Here is a 27,709-nt window from a genome sequence, read left to right on the forward strand (position 1 = left end):
TGTAGTAGCAGGAGGCTCAAGGACTTACCACTGGAATAACTATGCACTGATAATGTGTTCATTTTATATAACATAGCTTTGTTGTAGCCTAGCTTCTTTATATTGGTGTAAAATTTGAACAAGAATATTTCTTTTTAGTTATTTTGTTTTATTTCCTATTGTTCTGTATCACTTCTTATGTAGGCATACAGATATGAATTTTATTTTCATCTTTATTTGGGTTTAAAAGAGCACCTAGTTATAAAGTTATGTTGTCCCTTGAACAGAAGAATGAATTAGTTTTGAGTGTTTAAATAACTAAGATTCTAAAAGAAAATCTACAAAAATATTACATGACCCCTAGGAAGAGTTTAGCCCTGATATGCTTCCAAGTTTGATGCTTTACCTGTAATAGTGTCAAGTTTAACTCCGATTCAGTTAAGAATAAAATGTAGCTACAAGACCATGGCAGCTGTAGGAACAATTTCCATAACTAGTCTGCTTATTTACCTATATGCAGTCTGGTAGGAGTTGCTTCAGGTTGGTTACCTGTTCATCTTTCTCCAGTTTGAGACTCTCCTATTTTCTGGAGTATTGAGGTTGTTAGAGGAGACACATCTGTGTATTGTACATGTGCAGAGAAATGAGTGGGCTCACATGCATAATGTGTAGGTGAATATGAAAGAGGAAATTACAGCCAGAGTGCTCTAAAATCCTACTAAATATACACTGCAGTCTGTAGTAAATTCTGCAGCATGTTGGAGTGCATTTCTGGGAGGACGGTGGGGAAGACGTCTTCATCCTCTTCACCATATCTTTGCTGTGGTGTTTGCTCTAAATCATTTAATCAGAATTGAGCCCTGTAGTTTATTTCCCACCATCAGGGCAACAGCCTGCTCTGTGTCTGGGCAGCAGTTACATAGGATGCCTTGACTGACAAAATGAGTAAATTAAAGCTGTAGAGATTTTTCCTCTTTAGATTGTAGCTTAAAAATGAGTAACAAAACCAAAAGAAATTACAGCTTATTATTGGAAAAGTGAAAACACTGTGCTTAGAGAATTCTAAATAAATTAGATGGCACAGAGGTAAGAAGCTGATAGCGAGACAGGTCTGTGGGACCTAAACTGCATTAGGAAAGGTAACAAACTCTTGTGGGGCCAATTAATTTAATTTAATTCTCCTAAACTATTTTGTCCCTCACGTATATGCCTATAGTAACGGTTTATCTGAGGAAGAACCTTCTAATTGATGAGAGACATCACAAATGGAAATTAGTCTTAACATGCTTCTGCCTGTAAAATACTGGTTTCTCTGAAATAAAATTTTACGCAAGAGACATCCAAAACTTTGTACATATTTTCCCAGCTCAATAAGAAATGAAACAACATTTAAAGAAATTTCTTCTGTAATATTGTTCCCCTCCATGCTTATGCAATACCTGACCCGACCTCGATATGTTTGCAGTTCTTGCTGGTATCTTGCTGGTGGTGTTTTGGGCCCATGGTGTACAAGCAGCTGGATTCAATTATGTTACCAAAGGGCTGAAGCAAAAGTTGTGGCCCTGCCTTAGTTCCCTTTTACTGCCTTTTGTTTTGGGAACACTTGACTGATGTGCTTGGGCAGCCCATTGATGTGTAGCGTGTGCTCCTGGGATTGTAGGTTAGCTGCCATCTGTGGAGAGCCTGCAGAAGGGAATGCATGAACTGAACACGGGCTCACATACTGCCCCTCTGCTAGTGGAAATGTTTGGCTGGAAGACACGCAATGTTTGGGTATCAAGCAACAGAGTTGACTGAAACATAAAAATTATACTTATTTAATATGAATGGAGGAAGGACTCGCTCCAACTGAAGCTCATTCTAGTGCAGTAAGCACAAGGAGCCTCAATGAATGAGCATGGTCTCGGTAGTCAGTCAGGAAAATGTGAATCGGCTTTCTAAGTGCCTTTGCTGAGCTCTATGAATATTTTGGAGCATGTATTACAAAGTGCATATTCCTACTGAGATGGTTAGCAATTCTGTTCCTGATACCAAGGTAGTATCTTTGCTTTCACCATTGCTACATGTTAACTGAGTTCTGCTATGGCTTTTAAATATCCATAATCTGCTTGTGACTGTACTTTTATAGAGTTGAGATCACAATGCATCTAGGAGTTACGATGAATGAGATACTTCAAGTCAGTTGCCACTGTACTACCTCACGATTTTATAGTTTGTTTTTGTAAGTTCTCATGCTTTTCCCAGATTTCTTTGAGAATAAATAAAAAATCAAGGCACCACATCTACTGTAGTCTTTCTTGCCTCAAGCATTACCACTTCTTTCAACATAAACTCTCAAGAGTAATACCAGTGTTTCCCTGTCTAATTTAGAGTAAATTGAGTTGGTTCTGAATATGGAGCAATGAAATCTTGTGTTACCCTGGAGAAGTGATGTTTCAGAGCACTTTGCGGGAGATACTCAGGAATATTCAACATCAGACCCAGAAAAATGCATTCCTATTAAATTTTGTTGAAATTCTTCAAATGATAGTGATTGGAGCAGGCTTAAGCTGCATTGGTTACTGTTGGATTTGTATGTACAAGGACATACCTGAAAGACATAATTTATTACTTTTACTGATTTGCTTATTTTGTCCCTTGTCATGTCACTGGAAATGAGGTCTGTATTTAAAAATGGTTCTTTTCTACACACTTTCCAAAATAAGACTGCTCAAGTCTGTTGCAGAGAAGAATTTTTTCAAGATACTGCTGTAGATGTTGCTGCAATTCAGTGAAGCTATATTTAGTCACATGGTATGACAGATAATTTACCAGCTTTTTTTTATTTCTTGTCCTTTTACTTGCAGTTAGAAGATTGCTTTAATTTTAAAAAAAAAAGCAAGGTAAATTCAGATTTTTAGGAGAAGCGTAAAAAATTGCTGCTGAATATGTTCTTTCTCTTTTAAAGACCAGTTCATATTAGACTATGTGACCCTGCTTTTAAATGTAAAAAAAGGATTGGGGAACCTTTCTGGTGATGGGAGAATCCCTGTGGAGTTAAACTAGAGTGGACAAATCTGCTCAGCGTGTGTTTGCAGTAATGAAAAAGTGTATTTGAACGTGAGTCAACAATGCGCTCTTGCGGCAAGGAAAGCTGACGGTATCCTGGGCGGCACTGGGAAGAGTCTTGGCGGCAGGTGGAGGGACGTGATGCTCCCCATCTGCTCGAGGCCACATCTGGAGCTCTGGGCCCAGTGCTGGGATCCCCAGTGTGAGAGATGGACAGACTGGGTCAAACCTGGTGAAGGGCTATGGAAATGGTGAATGGCTGGGAGCACCTGGTGTATGAGGAAAGGCTGAGAGAGCTGGGACTGTTCAGGCTGGAGAACAGAAGGCTTGGGAGGACGTTACCAGTGTGTATAAATACCTAATGGGGGAAATAAAGGTGGGCTCGGTCACTCTGCTGCTCAGTGAAAGGACAGGAGGCAGTGGGCATAAACTGAGATACAACAAACACCATTTAAATATAAGGTGGGGGGGTTTTGTGGTTTTTTTTTTTTATTGCAAGGTGATTGAACGCTGTAACAAGTTGCTCAGGCAGATTGTGAAGGCCATGTCCTTGGAGATATTAAAAAATCTAACTGGATGTTGTCTAGAGTATCTTACTCTGGTTGACTCTGCTTTGATCAGGACTGGACTAGATGACCTCTGGAGATTCTTTCCAACCTCACCTATTCTATGGCTCTGTATTCCCTAACTCTAAACACAAGTTATCCAAGTACAGTTCAAGGTTTGTTTTTTTTTTTTTAAAAAGCTAGTGTACATACGGTAATATTTTTAAATAGAAGACCAGTAAACATGTGCCTCTTCTTTCTTCTTTCTTTCCTTTGAAGCTTGCAAATACTTAAAAGGTAAATTTCTTTAGTGTAATTTAAAGAGTAGTGTTTCCAAAGTCATTATGAAAAGATATAAGATTTTCTTCCCAGCATGTGGTTTTCATTGTGCCGTGTAACCTACGGTGTAACTGAGCTTTTGAATTTGGAATTGCATTGCAGGAAGCATCATGGAAGTGTTAAAAGTTGTTTTGTAATCAGTGAGGCCAGGGCGATTGAAGAGAGGTAGGCAAATAGTGAACTTTGTCAGGAAAAGAAACTCGTTACTTAACAGAAACAAACAAATCCAAACCCAACCGAACAAGAAACTTCAAGAGTTTGTTAGTTGGAGAAGATAAAATATCTGCAAATCATGACAAGTGCCTTGTATCTTGGGTTGCTATTACAAATATTCTCCCTCTCCCCTAATATTTGGCTATTATTTTGCTGAAAATGGGGCTATTGTTAGGACTGCCTTTTTCATGGCAACATCTCTGGTTGCTTATGTCCACAGCAGTCTTTCCCAAGTGGATCATTTTTAATGGCATGATCCAGTGCACTCTGAAATTTTAGTAGAGAGGATGCTGTTGACACTAGATTACGCTGTAAGGATGCTTAAATAGGAGCATAGTTCACATATTTTTAGAAGAGCAAAGCATACAGAATTCTTTGTTCTTTTTGAAGGAAAATTGCTACTGCACTTGGTTTTAAAGTAAACAGTAGCATCTTTGCTTGTTGGCCTCACCCCTGCTAACCTGCCTTCTTCACAGTTGGGAACAGATTGCCTGAGTTCCCGGCAAAAAGCTGTGTGGAGAATAGCTCTCCAGCTCCCCCCAGTCATTGATTGCCTGTTGTGCCACAAATAAAAACATCTGCATTTAAATCCAAGAGGAAAAAAAAAGGGGTAGTCCCTAATAAGTTCTTATCATAACATTTTAATCGGGGCAGTGGTTCAGTAGCACTCAAACATATATGGGTTAATAGGTTATTGCCTTTTAGAAATGCATAATTTTAAAATTATATGTCATTGACTCCAGTTCATAAAGGTGAACTATTATATTTCTGTCTCAAGTGTGCAAAGTACCTTGTCAAAGAAAACACTACCAGATGCACATATTCTATGATAATATAATTGTATTGTTTTAAAGAAAATCCTTCTTCCAGACACTGTTCAGACATAAAGGGAAGAAGCGATGATGTTTGGCATTATTTTTCCAAGAAGCTAGCTTCTGCTTTGGCAACAGTGTTGTATCAATGTGCACCAATTCTTCAAGATGTAATTTAGAAAGGCAGGAAATACCTGTTTTCTTGGTGCCCTGATATCCTGCCTGACTTTGTTTCCCTATTGGCTTCATTTCTTGCTTAAATTTCATGTTCTGCCTGTGAACAGAACAGCTTTCTTCATTCAAAAAAAAAAAAATCCCAGAAAATAAAAAAAAAAAGACAAATTGCTTTAAAGTTTAAGTTCATTTTGAAACTGAGACTTAGGCATATGGGAAAATGCCATACTACTATTTTCATTCAGTCACTGGCTCTGGAAGCCAGACGGGTACAGATCCGCACAGTGTGCGAGAGAGAGGGACGGAGGGAGTGCGGGGAGGACAGCTTATGGCTGTCAGGGAAGAGCTAGCAGACACATCTGACTTTGCTTCTTGTCAGAGAAGATGGAATAACAAGAAAAGACTTTTTAAAGACCTGGAGAATTAGGATGCATCTTTTTTACTGGGTCATGAGGAGTGATAGGCATTTAAGATGCAGTGTAAAAATCCAGGGGTTTTAGAAGGGTTCTTATTCTTCTTGTTTACATTGCCCTTGCTGAAGCTTTATAAGTAAAACGACTAATCATATATGATAATAAGTAGTTACTCTGAGTGGTTTAGTATGTGTTCTCACAAACAGCAACAATGCATATAGTAGATTTTTGCCTTCACTCAGTTCAGTGAAAGACAAAAAGAAATTGAGCAAGCATGACATTTTATGTAACTCTGTACTCCTCCAAAAATTCAGAATCCATTTTTTGTACATTAAAAATGTTTTTAGGAAGTCACATTCATTAATGTGTTATATTGAAAACTGTCTTTCAGTTGCATGTTTCATGTACAAGATGACTAATTTTAAATTACTATAGTTCTGGAGGTGTATTAAAGCTGTTTATATATGCCATGATACAATTTGTTTTCCTGTGTCATTGTTACTAGGTTCATTGCTCAGTTTCATTTCAATTTTATTTGCTCATCAGTAAGGAAATAACTAATAGATTTAAGTAAATAATGAGTGTTGGTTTATTTGCAAATTTATGTATAAACTCATCCACTTGTGATACAAAACAAGTGAGTAAGTGGCTTAGCTTTGTTATAGCATCATAGAATGGTTTGGGTTGGAAGACACCTTTAAAGATCATCTAGTCCAGCCCCCCTGCTATGGGCACGGACAGGAGACTCTTAAACTTTCCTGTGGAATTGGGTACAGTAATGCAAGCATTGAAAATCAGTGCTATCCACTATAGACTTGGAACTCAGTGTTATCCCACCAGAAGAAATAACACATGGATGTGTCCTGCAGTTTATTTCCAATAGCCTGACTTACCATTTTGTCAGAAAAATAAATAGATTCATCTTTCTTCATAAAGATATGTCATCTGAATCATCTTGGAATAGAGTAACAGTATCAGTGCAATAAAATCTGCTTCTGATGGTGTCTGATTCAGAGCTGTAATTATAGTGCTCTCCCAGCTGGTGTTTAGTCCACATTGTATCTAGAAGATTACTTTCATGAAAATGTAGATACCTTTCCTCCCTCTGTTTTCATTTTATTTTACTTTATTTTTAAAATCTAGGGTAAGTTTGAGTTGGTGAATTCTCAAAGTTACTGTTGAAAATGACAGGATCATAACATGTTCTGCACAGGGAAAGTCTCCCGTCCCTGCTGTCTGAAGACTTCAGGTGAAGTTCAGGCTCTGGATATCCTACTGTCAGTGCTGTGGGTTTGAGTAACATGTTGGTCTCGTTTAATGGGCACTCTTAAATTAAGTTATCTTAGATTCATTGGATGAGTTATATCTAAGGCTTTTGAGTTAAGATGTCCTGTTTTTCCTAAAGCAAAACCCCCAAAGTGCCTGTTTAGAATCAACCTGCTTTCAATAAACAAAATAATGAAGGTTTCTGTGCCTTTTCTGAACTAGTATTATTGCTTTTAATTAATCCTTTACCTTTTTTTTCCCCCCTGTAGAATCTAGAACAATGCAAAAAAAAAATTCATTATAATTATACCTTCATAGAAAATGATAGTCTGAATATTAATAGAGATCTCCCATCCTTTCTGCACTAATCTGAGGCAAGTTGCATTTCTGGCTTAGTTTAGCCTAAATGAAATGCTCTGTAATACTACAGACCCCAGCTTTGTCTAGCACAGATGCAAGCAGTCTAGGAGTGCTGTGACAGTGACCACTACCATCCTGCTGCTTGGTAGCCTCCTTTTACCATGAAGCACTGTTTGGTATGTATGCCTGTATTGCCACTCAAGGTTAAAACACAAGGTTTTGAAATCTCTGCCTCTGACTTTGCTTTAGACAAGAAGTACGTGTGTAGAGCCCGTATTTTGGCAGTTGCTGTGATAGGGACAGTAGAAAGATGTTACTGACATTACGCATGATGAAATACATTATAGCCTTTGTGATATACTATAATAGAGAAGCAAGTCTTCTTTTTTTTTTCTTCTTTTTTTTTTTCCTTCTAAATTAATATCTAATCCCACTTGGAAAAAGCATTGCTTTCTATACAGTCTTCTGAGCATCATTTTATAATGAGGTTTCATCACATTGGGTATTACTCTAATCGGCTGTAAGACCTTTCCCCTGCTCCCCCCACAACCCTTAGAGTCACTGGCCTATATTTTCTGATGGGTCTGGGGACTGCTAATAGCCTCAGTTTTGGGGTGTCCTGTCTGAAGCCTGTTAAGCAGATTTGATTTTTCAGAACACCAATTCTTGTGACGTATCTAATAAGGACTTTCCCATTAAAGTAGATAAGAAATTAAGAAATCCAAAATCAATGTATTTTTTCTCTCCTTCCTCTCTCCTTCCTCTCCCCTTTAATTTAGGGGTTTTTCTTCCCCATGTTCCTACTCATAAGAACACCCCTTTGTTGATAGAATCTCTTGTCTCTGTTCCTTCAAGGCAAGATCCTTTCTCGTCTGATAGCAGGAAGTCCTTTAGGTCAGGTAGTGGATTTGGGTGTAGTAATTTGGGATTCAAATACCAAAGACAGTATGTGTGTAAATTAGGGAAATCACTCTATGTCTGTCTGAGCATCCCATCTGTAAAACAGTCATAGTACTGCTTAGCTACAGAAGGATGTTGTGGGACTAAATTAATTGAATATATGTGAAAATCTAAGTCACTATGAGCATCCATGAAGTATGGTTCTTCAAATACTAGAAAGTCTTCTAGCATTTCTTTCCCATAAACACAAACTCTTTTCTCTCTGTTTCATTCGTTTTCCATCTGCTTGTAGAGCACAGTTACGGATGAGAGTAGTCTGGGGCGGTTGGTGGAGGAGATAAGGAGAGAGCTGGATTGGATACTGCTCGGTTTTATTTTATTCCCTAAACCTGTGAGAACAGCACATCCCCATGGCATGTTCCTGCACACAAATGGCCTTTTTCTAGCCCTGGTTCTCTAGTTGCTTACTGGAGAGAGGGGTGTCAGGTGTGCAGTCTTTGCTCTTGAACGTTCAGGATGAGGTTTTTAATAATGTTTAAGAAAAAGCTCCCTTGGTGTGGTAGCACTTGTTAATCAATATTTATGTTGATGTTCCAGGTGGGTAAACTGAGAGAGAAAATCCAAGAGGTTAAGCAGGAAAGGGAGCAGGAGCAGCACAAGCACACCGCCTACGTTTCTGAGCTGAAAGCCAAGCTCCACGAGGAGAAAATGAAGGAACTTCAGAGTGTCAGAGAGCTACTGATCCGGCAGCACGAGCAGGAGGTAGCGAGAATGGTGAAAATTAAAGATGGAGAAATCCAGCGTTTGCAGTCGACAGTCAATGTTCTGCGGGACGGGGCAGCTGACAAAGTGAAGACGGCGCTGCTGAGTGAAGCAAAGGAGGAGGCTCGCAAGGCGTTTGACGGTGAACGGATGAAGCTGCAACAGGAGATCTTGGAGCTGAAATCTGGCAAAAAGCAGCTCGAAGAAGCTTTGAACAACATTATGCAGGCAGATAAAATGAAGGCTGCTGACCTGCGCATGGCTTATCAGTCCCATCAGGATGAGATTAATAGAATAAAGCGGGAATGTGAGAGGGAGATCCGCAGGCTGGTAAGTTCATTAAGTAATGCACGCTTATTTCAATTGATAGCAGGCATTAGTAGATTGCTGTACGTGCCTGCAAATATCAAACCACTCTTTCGCAGTGACATCTTTCATCAGTGCTGGTTGCTACAATAGGCCTCCTCCTTACAGCAGAGATGGACCTTGGCTTCACGTTTAGCCCAGCCCAATCCGAAGCTGCACATCCCACCAAAGAGAATATGGGTTAACCAAGACTTTCCAGGATGAATTTTCTCAACAGATCAAAGTAAACTTTCCTTTTCCCACTTGCTCAATTAGATTTCCTCACAAATTCCTGTTGATCAAAACAGTCAGGCATTGCTCATTTGGCAATGCAACAACACCTTTGTGAGATGGCAAAATTAACTTTTCAGAGAGCTTTTATATTTATATTGGAGGAACCAATTGTGCTGAAACAAGACAATGTCTTTGCTTCTGCATCATTATCTAGGTCATTCGATGTTAAACATTGATGCTCCCCCTCCCCCCCTTTAAAAAAAAAAAAAATTCTGTGTTTTTTCTATTGCAGCAGAAAATTTAGGGCTTAGGACAGCAGGCTTTTTCCATGCTTCATAAACCCTAGGACTTCAGCACAGATGGCAGACTACACTGTATAAAATCAAAAATCAGGCAATATTTCCCAGCAGCGGGTGCCCCAAATATTTCAAATTATGCAGCTTTGTAAAATGTAAAGAATTTAAGATGGACTGTTCACAGTAATACATTTAGAGAGTTCATCAAATGACACTTTTGTTTGCTACCATATTTTCCGTGTGTGTGTGTATATATATATGATTGTTAATTTGCCTAAACTAGCAGTACAATAGCTATGCAAATAAAATTGAAAATTATAATAAGGATAACATTTATCATGCATCAAAGTACACACTTTAAATAGAACGAAACATCAGCTTTATTAAGAAAAATACTTTATCAGTTTGTGTTTACACAGGTATGTCCTCGTATTTCCTAAGAAAAATGATGGTGAGGGCAAGCTACAAACTTGTAATATCTGTTTAGTAGTGGTGATTTTTCCAACTGAGACAATGAAAGCTTTTAATGCCATTAATATTTATGCTTTAAAGAAACTGGAGGTTGATCAAGTCTCAGGGGTATCATTTCCTTGATTAATTAAAGACCACTGCAAAGACTGGCAATGTGAGGTTTCTGTAAGCATAGTTTCTTTCATATTTTATTTCATATTATAAATGTAGAATTTTAAAATCTTGACTATAAAATACAGGTAACTTTAAAAAGTGTTAAGGAGGAGAGAAGGTTGCATGTTGTGGACTGTGTTTTTTCTAGAGAAAAATTTCTAATTAAATTTACCCTTCTGAAATCCAAGAAACGATGAGGCGAGGCACCCCAAATTCTGTCATCCCAAATTGCCCTAGTAAACCCAGCTACGCCGCGGCTTTGGGTGCTATTGTAAAGGAACCACCTATCTCCTGTCTGTCAAGAGTGGAAGCTTTCAGCCTGCTGCGTTACGAAGAATTCATTCAGCGTTATAACTGGAGCCTTGCTGGGCATCCGTTGCTCTGTACATCTGGAGAGGTGTATTGGAGAGCGTGCAGATAACTCCCAGCACGGAGGCAGCCTGGTGCCAGTCTCTGGGGCTTTCACTGGAGGAGTTCAGATCTGCCCCTGCCTCGGGAGAAGTGCAGGGAAAAAATATCCGGAGCCTGATGTTGCCTTGTAGTGCCTCGACTCCTTTCAGATAATGAATTTCATTTTTTTTCATTAAATTGTATGGGCTGTTTTTATGAGAGAGAAATGTTTCTTCCAGGAACTCGTAGCAATTTAGGCAGCTGTTATTGCACAGGGCACTCTTTAAATCTGGGGCGAGGTAAAAAAAATACTGCAGAGTTCCTAGATGCTGGGAGTATGATTACAGAATCAGATCATCAGGATATTTCCCTCCCCTCTCTCCCCCCATTTTAATTAGTGCAAGGGATGCTGCCTTCTATTTCAGATTAACCGTATCAGCTGCGGATTTGGGGTACTCGGTTGGTTTAGTTCCTACCCTTGTGGGATGAAATGACAAGGATGTGGCAGGCTGTGTTATTAATATTAGCACAGTTCTGTAACTGAGCTTCAATTAATGTGCTTTTTTGTATGTGTCTTGTGTTTTATGGCGGTAATAAGAAATCAGTATCTTTGGTATTAATAGCCTAAATGGGCTGGCCATACTGTAATTCAAATTCAGATTGAGTAATTCAGTGTCTGATTGTCTTGTCAGACTTGACTGTTTTTTGCATTTTAGATCACAGGTTAGTTTTGCAGATGTATTTCATACAGATACTGCAGCTAAAAAAAAATAAAATCAGTATTTTTACCATTGATTTTAATATCCATGGCTAATTTGAGTAAAATCTTGCAATTTTTGGCTTCCTGTCAACAAAATAAGTAGTGAGGAAGGAAAAAAGCAAAATCCATTGTCTATGACTATATGGATACAATTACATTGTGTGCATAAACAGCCATGCTTGCATTGTACAAATGTCAGCATTTTAGAAATATGATTAATCAATGTTGAGATTGTCTTCACTGTTTTGAATTGAGCCATGAAAAATACTCAATAAGCCTCAGTACAAACAAGGTTGAATGGGGAAGATCCTAGTGCCTAATAAGGGGAAGTAAAATAGCTATTTGGCAAAACATATAACACACTTTTTCTCTGTGCAGTACGAAATTATATTGGAATTTGTCAGTTCCTGTAATTGACTTAATATAACAGTGATATAAATGTTTTCATTAATTTAAAGAATGCTTTTTGACATGGATTCCCCCCCCTCCCCAAAAGAAAAAAAAAAAAGGAAAATATATTCTTGGTGTATATATGCATTGGCACAATGTGTTGGCAGCTAAGAAACTGGAAGTAAAAATAGCTAGTAACAAACTGGAGAGACAAATGAAACAGATGTCTTAAAAGTAAAGAGACAACTTGGAGAATAAGAAAGCAAGAACAGCTATTACTTAATTTTTTCAGCCAATATTTTCTGAGTAGTTGAGTCCGAACAGTTGTATTATTCTATCAATGTAGTGTGAAAACTATGTTGATACAGATTCAGATACTTAACAGAAATAACATTAAAACTCAGCAGATAGGAAAAAAGAAAAATCAAAATCAGAAATAGCAAACTGAAAAATAGTCTGCATGAAGGAAAAATGTTAAAGCCTGTTGTTGTGGATCAGTTTAAAAAAAAAAAAATGAAAAAAGAATATACAAAATCCTAACTGTACTCTTTTTCATTCATGGAGCTTCAGTATCAACAGCCCTGAAGCATACGTTCACCTGAGGGCAAGCATGTACATACCTACATAACTTTGTGTCAACAGGCTTCTGTTTTAATGGCATCCTGGTAAGCAGGATCTCTGGTTTCCTTCTGAACTCTGGGCTCGTACAAGGTAAATTTAATACAGACCTGATTAATGGTGAAGTTGAGCTTATTAAGTTATGTTTATGAAGTAGCTTAAAGAGCAGAACTGTACTACGAGGGCGTTTAATGTTTTAATCTAAGTATTAAAAAGTACACAAAATAGCAGTATATTTCAGCCAATTTTTCTTGGGTCTCAATTAAACTTGCCATTTAACTGACTTAAAGTTAGTTTTCAGTGGTAAGTTTCTCTCTTTTGCCTGAAATCGCTGAAATAGCGTGTTCAAATTGTTAGCGAGTTTTGGCAACAGACCAGCCATATTCTGTTACCAGCACAGCTGCAAAGGAGGGCATGAATATTAAGTATATCGTATTAGTTAGAGGTCACATTCATTCTGGGACTACCTGGACGCTGTTTTTAAGAAGGCCCTTACTTTGCCAGGCACGTTTCTCTAGATACTCTTTTGCAGAGATAAGAGCAATGGACACTCTACAGTGCTTGCCTCGGAAAATATATGCAAAAAAAAAAAAAATCATTAAAAGTATATTGAATTATGTCATCACTGATTTACTAATTTACAATATTTTCTTGAATAAGATGGAAAATGAATATTTTTTATAGTTTATATTAACAGACAAAATACTTTAAACCCATTAAACTTTGGAATAAACAGTTAACACTTGTGTTCTGTATTTTGTAGTGTAGGGTTTTAGTAAATATTAGTTCCTCTATTGGAAATGTCTTTAACATCAAACCTTTCACCTGTTTTACAGACAAATACCATTCAACCTTGTTGAAATCTTTTGGTCTTCCTAAATATCCCTACACAGCTTGGATTGAAATGAATTGAAAGACTTATTTCACTTTAATGTAAAGTAGTCCCAGTTTTCTTAACCACAAAATCAGTGTAAAAGATTCCACTGATCTTATTAGATGCACAATCAGATCCATGATTAAGGTGGCACACAGTACATCAGATAAATTAAATTTGCTTATTTCAATTGTATTCTCAAATAACCTCATAAAATTGCCTAAAGAGTAATGTGACATTACTGCAAATGCATAGTTGCAAGGAAAAAAATCCTTTTGCTGATAATAGAATCAAGTAAAAGAACTTGCTTCGAGGAGTGATTTTTTCTATGAACCATGGTTTATGAAGATAGTTGCACTATTTAAGTGTCCTTAGTCTCCTTAGTCCAAATTATCTAGTTTCATGGATTAAAAACTCCTTCCAATGTGGAACCCTTCTTCTGTTTAGTATTTCCCAAATATATGTAATGCAGTACCTGACAGAATGTAATTCAAATTAATAGATTAAGCACATTTTAAAGGTAAAAATCAAGGCAATTTCACTTAAACTGCTGCTCAAGGAACAGAAAAAACCCTCTGCTGAAATAAGTTTATGTACCATTTATGTGATTTTTTAAAATTATTATTATTTCAGTTTTGTGCTTGTGTATAACACTGTATCTCATGATTTAAGCAAAGACTTCTGGAAGACTGAGAATAACACCTTTTCAGAATTAACAATTGGATTGTTCCAGTTCATGACAAAACCAAATTTCAACTCAAGTCCTTCACAAGTTAGTATTTTCTAACCTTACACAGCTCTTAATGGGTTTGTCCGCCCACAGGTCCTTAGTGTATTACTTAGCGTTGGCACTCCACATGTGAACTGTAGTGTCATACAATTATGGAAGAACTGATGGGCTGCCTCGTTCATCCCTGCATCCCCCTTCAGCGAGCTGGACGGGTACCTGCAGCCCTAGGGCGTCCCGCAGGCTTCTCTTGGGCTGGCTGGGCGAGCCGGGCTCCCTCACCCATTCCTTGGATGCCGTATGCTGCACCCCCATCGTGGTCTTGCTGGCCGCCTTCCAGTTTATGGCACTTGTGCCAGTTTGTCAATACCTTTCTTTGTATTGGGGAGCCCAAAAGTGGCTCCTGGTGTGGTGTCACAAGTGCTCAATAAAAGGCTAAATCACTTCTCCATCCTTCCAGATACACTCCTCCTGATTTGGCCCACTATCAAGTTAACTTCAATCGTTGCAAGCTCTCACCGTTGACCCATATTCAGCTTGCCCTCCAGGACACCAAAGTTTTTCCTTTTTTCTTTCCTTTTTCTTTTTTTCCCCCTTCCTCCTTGCAGCACTGCCAGCTTCAATTGGTGTCCAGCCTTGTCTGTTACAGGAATTTAAACCCTTCCAGGAGCAGGGCGTTGTATCTGTCATAGGCAAACTTCATGAGGGTTTTTTGGCCCGTTTCTCAAACATGTTGTAGTCTCTCTGAATGGTGTTCCTGTCCTGTAGTGTAGTAACAGCTCTCCCAAATTTGGTATCATCCACAAGTTTGGGGATGGTGTATTCCATTTCCTCATCCGCACAGATGATAAAGTTGTTAAAATTTGAAGACAGTAACAAATTTTAAGGTATAAAATTCAGATGACAAAAAGCTTTTGGCTTCCAAGAGATTCAGCAATTATTTTTCAGTAAAACAAGAAAAATAGTAGGAGCAAGAGTTTAACACTCCCCCCAAACCTAAAATTACATCCTTTGCAGTGGTGGCAACTATTTTCCGATAACATTCACTTTCTCCTGCATTACCATTGCTAGGATTTTGCCATTTGAAGGCAGTGAAATTCATATCTTTAGGTTACATCCAGCAGTGGGGATGAGGCAGAGACCTGTCTGTGAAGGCTCTGGTGCAGAGGGGCAGCTGGCTGTTGGCAGGGGGACTCTGCTCCTCTGCTGCCCTGAGAAGAAGGACGGAGCCTGACTTTTCTCACTTGTGCAGTTAGCACATATGCACGAGTTTTGTTTCCTGATCAAAATCTTGAATTTTGAGACTGGAAAGCTAGGTTTTGAGTCGTGCATGGTTGGGGAGAGCCTGCTTCTTATCAGCCGCTTAAACCCGTGTGTGTTTCACACACAGCTGCCAACACCAAATTGCAGGTTGCTTCTCTGGATTTTGCCATCTGTTTGAGACACGTGCTTCAACTACATTCCAAGGCTGAGCTAATCTCCTGCGAAGACCCTTCCGCCACCTCCTGTATTTTAGGACTGCAAATAATACTTTGCTTTCAGTCCTCTGAAGATTTATGCTTGTCCTCTCCAGAGCTAACAGGGCAGCATTCCACTTGGGGCTTGGTTTTTTCCTGAATCAAGCAGATCTAATGAAAGCTTTTTATAGTGCAGGCTCAGCATTTTGTTTTTAATCTTAGTATTTTTGAAGGACTCTATTATGGCAGGTAGGTCACAAAGCTGACTTTTAATACTGTTCTGTATTTTGTAAAGAGATATAAAAACCCAAAGAATTTATATATGGTGTGGCACCTGGACAAAGAACTCAATTTTGAATTACTTAGTTCTACATTTTCCATCTTTTTGACTACTTGTTCCTTATAGCTCTGACAGTGAACACTTGTGACAGGTAACGGGAGAGATGCAGTAGTAGGGGTTGTGGCCAGCTGCAGCAGTGCAAGGTGCTTTTGAGAAAGATCTGAGAAACCTCAGCAGTAAGTTCTGGATTGTCTGTCCATATGGTGTTTCTTGTATAATTTACCAAAGTCTTTAATATATGTATTACCTGTGAGATTTACACACTTAAAAAAAAAAAAAGTGGGAAAAGCTATTGGAAGAAAATATCGACTGTTGGTTTAGAAAAATTACACATGAAATTAAGAATGAGTCCCATCTACCTGTGTCTATGACCCTTACTTGTCCACTGGATGGCTGGCATCTTTTCTCCCTCTTCCCTTAAAGTTCCTAAATAAGCAGCAAACATTTATTTAAATAGGTGGGCATGTCTGGTGTAGAGAATGCTATGCACATCGCTGGAATATTATAATTGCTCGCTCCAGGTGGGCTTTCAGCAGGGGATATTGTTGTTAGGTCTTAATGTCCCTTTATAAATGTAAAAGGTGTTAATTCCACTTAGTTCTATCTTTAACTGTGTATTCGAGTAGCATCCTTTTAGTTTGTCCTAGTAACTAGCAATCCTTCTGTCAAGATATCACTGGTTTTGGTGTCAAGCATTTAGTATAAAGATTAATTAAATTTCTTCTGGAGAAGAGCACTGTAGAATTTGGTTCTGCAGTTGGCTAGGAGATAACTTTGATAAGGATGAGTAAAGAGGAAGGTCTTACACTTGGCAATGCAGCAGCTGGCTTTTTCCACTTTGAAAACTGAGTATGTCACTGCCTTGATAGATCTAGCTTTTAATTCCCTGGGAATTTCTCTTTCAACTTTGTGAGAGGCTAAAGTTCCCCCAAAGGTCTCTGACTTTCCTTCACTGTAGCTGTTGAAGTGTGGGATAATTGGCAGGGGGATACTTTTTCCAATGGCCAGCTTGGTTCTCTTTCGTGTTTGATAAATATTATTAAAACACTTATTTCTGCTTATTTCTCTTAGCTGTTAGGAGGCGGCTAGATACCTGTTCTTAGGAAACTCTGTAATTTTGACACAGGCTATAAATGCTAGCTCTTCATTGATATAATGCAGGTAATTGCTGTGTTCAGCACCTAACATCTGACAGCACAAAACCCATTAATTAAGAAATGATACTTTAGAAAGCTGTAATTTTAACCAAGAGCCCCAGAGTTACTTATGTTATCCAAGGTGATTTCTCAGTAATTTCCCTCCGCAGCTGCTTGTGGATGATCTTACTTTCTTTAAAATCCTCTTTCGGAGGTATTTCTTCTACTTTTCTTCTCGAAGCGTGTAATTGAAAATGTGTCCCAACCTCATGTTGCTCCACTGCTTTCCTGTCACAGACTTTTTGTACCGAATGTTACCATGCTTAACTGCAAAATGTGGCTATTCTAAAATGCTTTAAAAACCATACAAAACAGAGTGCAAAAGAGTTCACATGACCCTGTTGTATTGTGTAGCTGTAAAAAAGTGGGAAAATCTGTTTTAAACTGAGAACAAATTTGAAACCAAAGCAGCCACTTGGAAGGAATTTCTGGGATAATATATTTGATGTAACGTAATACCTGTGAGCCCAATGCGTGGATTTGGATCTCATTGTGCTAAATACGTTGGAAGAAAAGATGGTCTCTACCCTTTGTGTCTTAGTGAGAGGTCTCAAATGAATAGTAATACAGGGAGGAATACACGAAAGCGGTGGTAGGAGATTAGCACAGTCAGCTTTCGGTTGCCACGTGTTGCTCGTCCCAGCTATGTTGTGCCACAGATGCAGGAACCTGGCCCAGCAGGGCCTGCACCGTGCTCCCAGGACCGCGAGGGGTTGGGGAGCACAGCGGAAGGGCATCTACTTGCTCAGAACCCAGTCGTGAATCATCAGGTGAGAACTGCTCCATCCAGGTTTATTAGCTTCAGCTCAGTGCCAGCCTTGACATACCTCCATCAACTTCAGTAAAGAAATTCCTGCATTTCTCTAATGTGCTTCTATGTCTTTAGGTTCTCAGGGGTTTTTTAGTTTAGGTATCCTGTTTGGCAACCAGACAATGGAATGTGATCTCAGCAGGGTACTTTCTGTTAAGTAGTTACATTTTTTTTTTTTTTTAATTTCCTTTTGTATTTTAGAGGTGTCATGGAAAAGGAGAGATATAAGAGGAATTTTAGGGAGGTCAGTCAAGTAACTAAGTGGATATTTGTGGAGTGTCTGTTCAAGTAGGAACAGCGGCATGGGCGAAAACATGAAAATGCATGTACGACAAGCTGATATTGAGGAGGGGACATAGCACCCTAATATTAGATATGAGATGAATGGACTCCAGGTAGGCTGTGAACATCTTTGGCAGTGAGGGTGGCTGTTGTTGTTTAATGCAGTAAAAAGAAAAACAGCTTAGAGAATCCAGAGATGAGAGTTTTGTGAAAAAAGTGTCATTAGCAGCAGCATTCACGTTGGATGGTGAGCAGTCAGGACTGCGTTTAAGGTCAGAAAGGAGAATGTTGCGATGACTAAGGCATGATAGGAGAACTCAGGTCTACCTGTGCGTATCAATTTTAGAGCTGACAGGCAAAAAGAGTCTTTAGATGTAATCAAATTGTACCTGGGAGAGAACAGAATTAAAGATAACTACTTTATGTAAGTGGTGTGTAGTTTGGGGATGGCTCCCTAGTGACATAAAACAGACACTAAAAAGCATGAAAAAGAAGGGGATGCTATGCATGGTAAAGTAACAAATTCTGGATGCTGTTTGGTGAATAAACATTGTAATAATAGAATATAGAGTTAAACCTTTAAACTTGAGAGGTCTAGAGGGGACCACTAATTGTTATTTCACTTAATATCATAAAAGCCAATGATGTTCAGCTTGTCTATGGTAGTCATAAATGACAATTGGAAAACTATCTCAAAATGTGTGTATATGTAGTGTATATATATGTGTATGTAAACTGTGTGTGTTTATGTATGTACATATATAAACATATATGTATGCATATCATATATATATATATGAGAGAGGAAGGCCAAAACATTTATGGGAAAAGCAAACTTACATAGATGGAAAAGTTGACAAGCTTTGAAGCATACAGCTTCTTAATCTCCTGTACCTGAAAGCTTGTTCCTTTCCAACTCTTGTCACTTGGTCTAATAAAAAATATTCCTTCTCTTTTAGACCATGTGGATTCCTAGACAATCTTGGCTATGAAAGTGTTGTTTCCACAACACATATTTGATCAAAATGGCAAGCAGCAGGTTTTAATCACAGATTAATCCCTTTTTATTTTCATTTACCTAATGGAAGATACTCCTCTCCCCACTAAAATACAGACCGTAATACATGGTCTAATTACATAAGGCTATTTTCCTTTATGCTGCCAACCTTTTTTCCTTTGTGTAACCAAATGTGGCAAGAATTCAAGAAAAGAGTAGTTGTCCAGCAGTACAGAACTGGCATGGAGACTTTGTGTGAGCTTTTATGACTAGCTTAGCTTAGTCTTATATATTCTAATAAAGTCTTGGGAGTTGTTGATCTCTCTTCTCTAACCGTCAGCTTATGTTCAGTTTATACCTAAACCATATATCTCCTTTTCCTAGTCTTGTACCTTCTCTTTATTTGCCTGCCTGTGCCTTGACTTGTCATCTCTCTCACATGGAACTGGGGGATGTTGCATCCCTGTAAAATATTCCTCTTCCTTTTTTCCCCTCTCTGGAGTAAGTACTCTCTGTTAAGAAAGCAGACAGGGAACATGAACAATTTTGCTCTTTAGTGTGCAAGTCTAAAGAAAGATGGTAAATCTTTGGGTCAGGCATTGGGGTAAATTTAAGAAAATTGAGGCATTAACTGGGTTGATACAGTTACCTTGGAGAAATCAAAGATGTAACTGTCCCCTTCAGGAAAGGAGGATTGTATTGTGTCCCAGGCTGCTGAAACAGAACCCAAGGTAGAGGCATTACTGCTGCAGTTCTATTCCTCTTCATCAGTTTGTAATAAGTTAGTTGCTTAGAAATTCTTTCTGCTAGTTTGTGCTTATAAAACCCAAGCACTATTGCAGTGCTCCGTGTATTTGTGTGCGCGCACACATGCATATGTTTACATGACTAAGAGATTCTCTAGTGCCTACTTGTAGCTTAAAATACAAGCCTATGCTATTGTATTGCTTTTTTCAATTATTATCAGTGTCTCAAAGATTTTTTTCTATTTGTCTGAAACAAGGAGTGTTTTCTTTTTCTGAAAGTTTCACCACATGTAGATTTTATGGTAAAAAACCAGTAGCAGGAAAAGCAGAGGGGAATTCTGCCTCCTCTCCTGCTTTCCTCTACCCCCCACCCCGAAGCCATTCTCTCTGATGGAATTTCTTCCCGATGTGTGTGAGCCTGTGTGCTTTGATCTATGGAAGCATGCGTGAAGGATGGCATGGGCCTGATTTCACTGGTCATATTTGTTGCAAACGGTCTGTTCTGCTGCGGTTCAGCAAGCAGCAGTCCAGACTGAGATTGTTGCTTTCTTTTTTCTTCCAACTTAAACACCTATGTCATTCCATTTACCATTTAAGTTGTGAGAATATGAAAAGTATTAAATGTGCTACTAATTGGGTAACTAAAATCAACACTGCCTATGTAACCTTGGTTCTTCCTCGTTAAATGTATGCCTTGCAGTGTGAACACCTGTGTAATTGAAAATGAAACTTTGTCCACAGTATTTAGTTACACGACATTTTTTCCTCCCAAGGGGTCCCTGACAGATCAGTGTTCGTGACAGATAGCATTCAGTGAATGAGGCAGCTGCTTAATTTTTGTCATTGCTGTTCAGTGAACAGTCCCTCTGAAACCCTGCGTGTTGCAAATTCTTCCATTAATCAAACCTGCATTCTTTTCCTGCGAGTCCTTTTTGGCACACTTGAAAGTCTCACAAATCTGAATTACCATACTGGGAAGTATTATTGATGTATTTGATGGTTGGACTGGATGATCTTAGAGGTCTTTTCCAACTTTAAAAATTCTATGATTATACCTATTTACCGGATGAGGAATTGCGACCCAGTGACCTTCCCAAATTAGGAAAGAAATCTCCATCAGAACCAATATCCATCAGTTCCAGTTGGAAATTAAAAGTAGTGTAGACCAGCTTATTCACTGCAAATCTTTTTATCTTTGATCATGACTTGACTTGGTTCAGCCAGGCCATCTCCTGCCACTCAGGAGTTTCTGTACACAAACTAATTTCACGTGCTTTGTGGACTGTGAAAGGAGTAAGGCAAGAATCCTGAAGAAGCAAATTGTATCTGATTGTGTAATCTGATTGTGTTAATCCTGTACATCACTCAGACTTAACTATGTTACTTCTAGCACTTCCTTTTTTTTTGTGTGTGTGTGTAACTTGACATAAAGGACTTCTGTGGATGTAGGGCTATAATAAACAACAAAGATATGATTTAACAAGTTCATGACTTTACTATAGTCTTATTTGAAAAAATAAAATAGTCTTCTTTCCAAAATTCCATGGATGTATATTGGCCAAGAAAACAATTTAGTAAACTGAAGGAGCTACAGCACAGTTACAATAAATATATTGTTAATGGTTAATATTCTTGTTAAGAAATCTGTTTCTATAGTAACTGCTGCAGATTGTCACTTCCTCTAGCATTTGGAGTGGTACCAAAGTGAATTTAACACTGATGCTGCGAGGGACAAATCCTATGAGAGCTGCAGTAGATCACTGCTAGCAGGATGCTTTATTTGGTATCGAGATGTACGAACAACACAGCTCAGTAACCATAGATGGTGTTTAAGAACTATTTCTTCCTACCCTTTATTCTAATGCTCTGTCTACATTTACTTTTTTTTCCTTCTATGCACAGACTAGTCCTCATTTGAATCTTATAGCAAGGGCACATAAAATACGTAGGTATGTTTAAAGATTTTAAGTGTGTGTGTGTATAGTACTAATTTTTAAATGTCTGTGAAGAGATTCACCACGTGTGATTTTCACTAATAAAGAGAGAGACAACATGGGGCAAATGTGTTTGGCTCAAGCTTTAAAACAAAGCCCAGGTGAGTTTTAAAGGGTGCGTTTGCCTTATCTTGCACTAGTCCTGCGTCTCTTCTCTGAAGCACGGTGAAGGGAGGTTTTTGCCTCTGCTAATAGAAGTGTGTATCCTCAGATGAAGCGGATGATTTCAGCAGCGATGTATTCTGTTTCAGTGTATGCCTGTATCTATTTTTGTTTGTCTTCTGAGTTGAGACTGCGCTGAGCAAACTCATGATCAAGTGAAGGCTGAAACTTTTTTAAGGGAAGGCGAAAAGGCTTCACAGGAGATAAATCTTCTTTTTAGCAACCACAGTTTGGCTGCTGGTGTAATTCTGAGAGAAACAGAACTTTGTTTTTTGCAAGTTTGTGGATCTGCATGCAGTGAACACTCGGAGATGTTACAGAAACTTCCTCCTTGCTTTATTTCTTTCCAGATGGACGAGATAAAAGGCAAAGACAGAGTGATTCTGGCTCTGGAGAAAGACCTCGGTGTCCAGGCAGGCCATACGCAGAAACTGCTCCTTCAGAAAGAAGCTCTGGATGAGCAGCTTGTCCAGGTGAAGGAGGCAGAACGATACCACAGTAGTCCTAAGAGAGAGCTTCCTGCGGGCGTGGGGGATATCACCGAACTGATGGGAAGCCCGGTAAGAAAATTGTTTTCTTCAAACGTTCAACACGGAATAATTGTGCCTGGGTGTTCACATTGGTTTTTTGGCTACTTTTAAAATAGTAGAAGGACGAATTCATGGGCAATGGCCCTGCACTGAACTATGCTGTTTCACGGGTGATTTGGTAACTCCTCAGATCTCTTGAATTTCAAAGGATGTTGAAAAATATGTGGATACAGAACTTTAAAATTTACCTTGTGAACTTCAGCTGTGAACCTCATTATTGTCTTAGCTATTATTTTCATAAGTTTAGGAATTATTTTAACTAATGGCAAATAGACACTGTACTCTTCATGAACTGTGCCATGTGATTTTAATCCGTCCCCTATGGACTAGATTTTTTCACTTTTAACTGATAGTAAGAAATCTGGTGAGACGTAACCGGTAGCAGGTGAAATATTATTTATGTAGCTTTTTAAAAAATTGTTAAACCTTTACATACATTTCACAAGTAGACACTTTTCATGGAATATATCACATAGCATTTTCACAGGATGCTATTGTTCAGTGTTTCAGGTAATAAGTTTTCCAGACATTGATGTAAAGAGTCTATTCTAAATTTACGCAATCCACTTGCTAAACCATGATATTATATCTATGGATATTAAAATATTCTTAAAGGTAATTTTATGTATCTATATATTTTTGATATAAAGGAGCAGCATTTGGATGAACGAGATGTGCGGAGATTTCAGTTAAAAATCGCTGAACTGAATGCTGTAATAAGGAAGCTGGAAGACAGAAATACTCTCTTAGCAGATGAAAGAAATGAACTGGTAAATTAATTAGTAATAACACAGATGGTGACTGGGAGGGCATCTTTATGGTAAAAGATTTAATGTTGGAAAGTCAGGGTTATAAATAACTTACAAATTAGTCTTGGTTGGCCTCAGTCAATTGTATCTATATACAACAGAGATTTCTATAGAAATTCACTTTGTGACCATAAAAGACATGGATGGAATCTCTTTTGTTACAGAAAAATAAAACTTTATAAATTGATTTTGGGATTATTGTAATCAAATTGACGAGAAGCTTGCCTGTGGCACTGTGTAATGATGTTGTGTAAAACATGCATAATCTATACACTTAAATTACTGCATTAATCTTTTTGAAATTTGACATTGGTTTTGTGACATGCTTATGCTAGCTAGGAGTTTAAAAAAGCTTTCTTGTGCTGGAGATGAAAAGTTTGCCATTTCTCAAGGGAAATCTCTGAAGTAGGTGAAATTATCCTAGGAGAGTGATAACTTACAAAAGAAAGGATATGATAAGAATTTTAAGAATGATTTTTAGTAGCCTGCATTGCTACCTAATTGCTTTCACTGAGGTTAACTGTAAAACTCCCATTGACTGCAGTGGGAGATGAGTTTTAACAGTAAGAATTTTTACACGTGTCCGCTTATAGTGCCCTATTTCTAGTGGCAGAAAAAAAGATTTTTTTCTTTCTAATCAGATGGAAATTTTCCTCATGCAACCTATATATCTGATTCTAAAATAAAGCTTTGTGTATGGTCAGGGCAGAAGGGGAGGGCACTCTTGCCATGTGTCCTGTAGATAAAGTGAAGCATAGACATCTTCCTTCTTGCTTTGTCAGACTTAGCTCTTTATATTGACATATGAAGGCTTTGGTTTATGATAAAAGGACTTAATTTAGTTATGACATCTCAATGATTATCAGAAGGGATAACTTCTGAAATTTTCTTGTTCAACATCTTGGCAGAATCTAGATTAGTGAAGTCAATTGAACAATGCTAGGCTAAAATTGGATGAATTGAGAACACAATTGTGCCTTTTTATTTAAAATTTTCCTCTTTAAATAGCTGCATAGTCTAAACAGCCCTTTCATATGACAAAATTGATTCCTCATTAACAATTTAAGTGTTTTGGGGTAAGAACAACATGTATTTTAGCCTGGGTATAGTTTGCCATTGTCCCTACTTTGCCTAGGTGTTGAGTGTTTGTTGATTTGGGGTTTTTCCCCCCCCCCCATTTTTACTGCTACAATTGCTTTTCTCTACTCTATGCTCTCAAGAACATGTTGCCTTTTTTCAAGATTGCATTATGTAAAGACAAGATAATTCAGCCTCCTAATCCTTTTGGTGGACATAAGTAATGCAAAACATCCTTGAAGGATACTGAAGTACTGCACCATGTATCCTGCAGTGTCCCTCTAGGTGGAGGGCATGTATGACTCAGTCAAGTGCTCTTCTTGATACTTGACCTAGAGGCATAAGAAATACATTTTGGAAAAGATATGGAGAAGGTTTTGTCATATTGTGAGACAATATTACATAAAACCAGTAATCTCAGTAAGCTTGTATGATTAAGCACTGTGAAAAAAATAATTTTCTCCTGAGATTGAAACAGAAAAACAAATACTCAGTGAAATTATCTCAGGAGAAAGATTATCTTTTTCTCATTTCCAGTTAAAACTCAGTAAATTGGAAAACTTTAGATTGGAAAATAGATTTTTATTATTTATTTTTTTTACAAACAAAACAGCTCAAGGATTAATGACATAAAAAGACTGAAATATTGAATACACATAAATGCAAGAAAGGGCAGTAATTTGCCTCACATAATTGTCTAACATCATAAAACCACAGGAACAAAATTGAGCAGCTTGAAAATGTCAGCAGAATGCTGAGATTGAATCTGTGCCCTCTGGCTGACTTTCTCATTGCTCTAATTACAGATTAGGTATAGGGTTTTTAAAGTAGAGTAGGAAGAGTTTACTGCTACTAAGGGATAGTGAAAACAACTACCTTAGAGACCTAGTTGCTCACAAGAAGCTTATATACCATGAGATTAGCTTATCAAGAAATCACTTTTGTGGATCATCATAAGTGTTTTCCAACAGCAAAATCCAGTGAGTAGATCGAGTGGTTTTGTAGACTGTACAGAAATGCTGTTTCTTATTTCTTTGGACTCCTGTAGTTCTTAGTTCAGCAGCAGTCTTTGTCAGATGCCACTTAACAAAAGAACTAAACTTGCTGAACAAAGGAAGAAGGCAAGTGAAAACACATGTATTTCTTCTTTCCTACAAGTATAAACTAAAGCACAGCTAGCTTTGTTCCTTTGTCATTTGCAGCTGAAACGTTCTCGGGAGACAGAAAGTCAGCTGAAGCCATTGGTAGAAAAAAATAAGAGGATGAGCAAAAAAAATGATGATATGTTGCAATGTATCCAGAGAATGGAAGAGAAAATAAAAAATCTATCAAGGGAAAATGTAGAATTGGTAAGTAACCAACTCTGACATCATGATGTAAGAACACATTGCACACAGTTACTTTTGAGGTGGAAATGCTTGTGAGGCTTTTACTCTAATACAGACTTTTCAGAGGCTTAAATTCAGACGGTGCAACTGAATATTCATACTCTAAATTCAGAGTGGCATGTGCTTTGTGGTGTATCGATTCATGCTGATTAAGGGAAGGGATCACCGATAGATAAAATGCGTTTGGAGGCTATAAAACTGTATGACTAAAAATCAGCTTTAATAAATGCCGCTTGTATGATTAGAAGTCAGAACTGAATTTGAGTGCATGTGCCAAAGGCTCTACTGTGTTAAATCATTGAGTTCACTTGTCTGCTAATTTTGTCCCAGACTATCTTCTTTGATTCTGTTTTAAAATATCTTATGTGAGATATTAACACTGAAGTGTACAGAATGTGTTTTGCGTGGGGGTTTGTTTGGTTTTGATTTTGTGGTGCTGGTTTTGTTTTTTGTTGGGGGTTTTTTGTTGGGGGTTTTTTTTTTTTTTTTGAAAGAGTCCTTATGTTGTAGTGGAGTATGCACTGATGAGTCCAAAGAATTCTTAATTACTACATCACACATGAGAATTTTCCTCCTGTTCCAGCAAGAAATGTTAAAACGTTCTTTATGTTTATTTTTTTTAATTTCATTTTAATTTTCGCAGAAAGAGAAGTTATCTGCACAACCAGCACTGAAGAGGCACACATCTTTGAATGATCTCAGCAGCACACGGGAGGAACAAGAAATTGAATTCCTTAGACTGCAAGTCAAAGAACAGCAGCATGTTATTGATGATCTCACAGTGGTAATGCTTATGACTGGTATACACACGTGCATGCACACACATCTATAGGCAAGCTAAAATTTGAGAGCAATATTTTAACATCAGTTGTTGTAGTGATACAGAGCTAGTTCTTTGGCATTGAAAGGTTCTTGTTATTTCTCAGGTAGTGAACGAATTTCTTTGGAATGTGTATGAATCTCTGTATTATAAAATATTTGCCTATTCCGAGCTGCCTGTGAAAAGAAGCGCATCAGTCCGTCCACCTCACAAAATTGGCTGTCAACAACCGAGGAACTGGGAGGAAAGGACACGTTTCAAAACTTAATGACTGAAACGTGTTGGATGTAGACCCTGGTGCAAACCCAACCACTCCCCTCATCTAGAAGTTCTCCTAAAAGACAGGAGCGTGCAGGATGGCATTCGTTTCACCTAAGCGTCTCTGAGCTGGCCACATTAGGTGCCTTTATAACAAATGGAGAGAAATACACGATTCATCCAAACAAAGGGAGCAGCATAGTTTAAGATCAGAATTGCACAGCTGCTACCCTCTGACTGTGAAGACCACTTAAGATGATGCTCATAGATGTTTGCACTGTTTGGCCAGGACTCTTCTGAGTTGTGTTAGAGTTGTCTAGTGCTATTTAGTGCAACGTATGGTTCAGTCTTCTGGTGCTGGCAGAAATGATGTATCATCTCTGAGACACCCCTGCCTTTCTGGAGCAGCATCTGGAACTCATGCAGACTATTCTAGGGCATCTCAAATGGCACTAATGACTGCTACAAACTGATAAAATTAATTTAAGATAATTTTGTCTAAATAAGAAAGGAAACTATTAGATACAACATTAACAATAAAAATAGAAGATCCAAAAAGATAAAACAAAAAGTTGTGTTGTTGCTCTGTCTGGAACATTATCTCTATTCTTGGCAGTTCCCCTGAGATTCTGACACAGGATGTCTCTGTAACCAGTGCCAAAGATTGATGTCTGCATGCGTTCTCCAGTGTCACAGTGTTACAAGCAGTAGAT

At 38.2% G+C, this 27,709-nt stretch overlaps 1 protein-coding gene across 11 annotated transcripts in view; it reads left to right on the forward strand.

The window, feature by feature from the left end:
* Nucleotides 1-27,709, forward strand: part of JAKMIP1 (janus kinase and microtubule interacting protein 1) — a 157,925-nt gene that overhangs the window by 73,666 nt on the left and 56,550 nt on the right. For all 11 annotated transcript variants that reach the window (XR_008577083.1, XR_008577081.1, XR_008577084.1 and 8 more), the window contains 5 exons: nt 8,647-9,141; nt 22,405-22,614; nt 23,295-23,414; nt 25,733-25,879; nt 26,562-26,702. Coding sequence is in view for 6 of the 11 variants with exons in the window: in XM_054825246.1 (XP_054681221.1) it covers nt 8,647-9,141; nt 22,405-22,614; nt 23,295-23,414; nt 25,733-25,879; nt 26,562-26,702 (1,113 nt within the window). In the remaining 5 variants the exon portion in view is untranslated. The remainder of the gene's footprint in view (nt 1-8,646; nt 9,142-22,404; nt 22,615-23,294; nt 23,415-25,732; nt 25,880-26,561; nt 26,703-27,709) is intronic.

Source organism: Grus americana, chromosome 4 (genome assembly GCF_028858705.1).
Source record: "Grus americana isolate bGruAme1 chromosome 4, bGruAme1.mat, whole genome shotgun sequence".
In the NCBI taxonomy this organism is placed as follows: Eukaryota; Metazoa; Chordata; class Aves; order Gruiformes; family Gruidae; genus Grus; species Grus americana.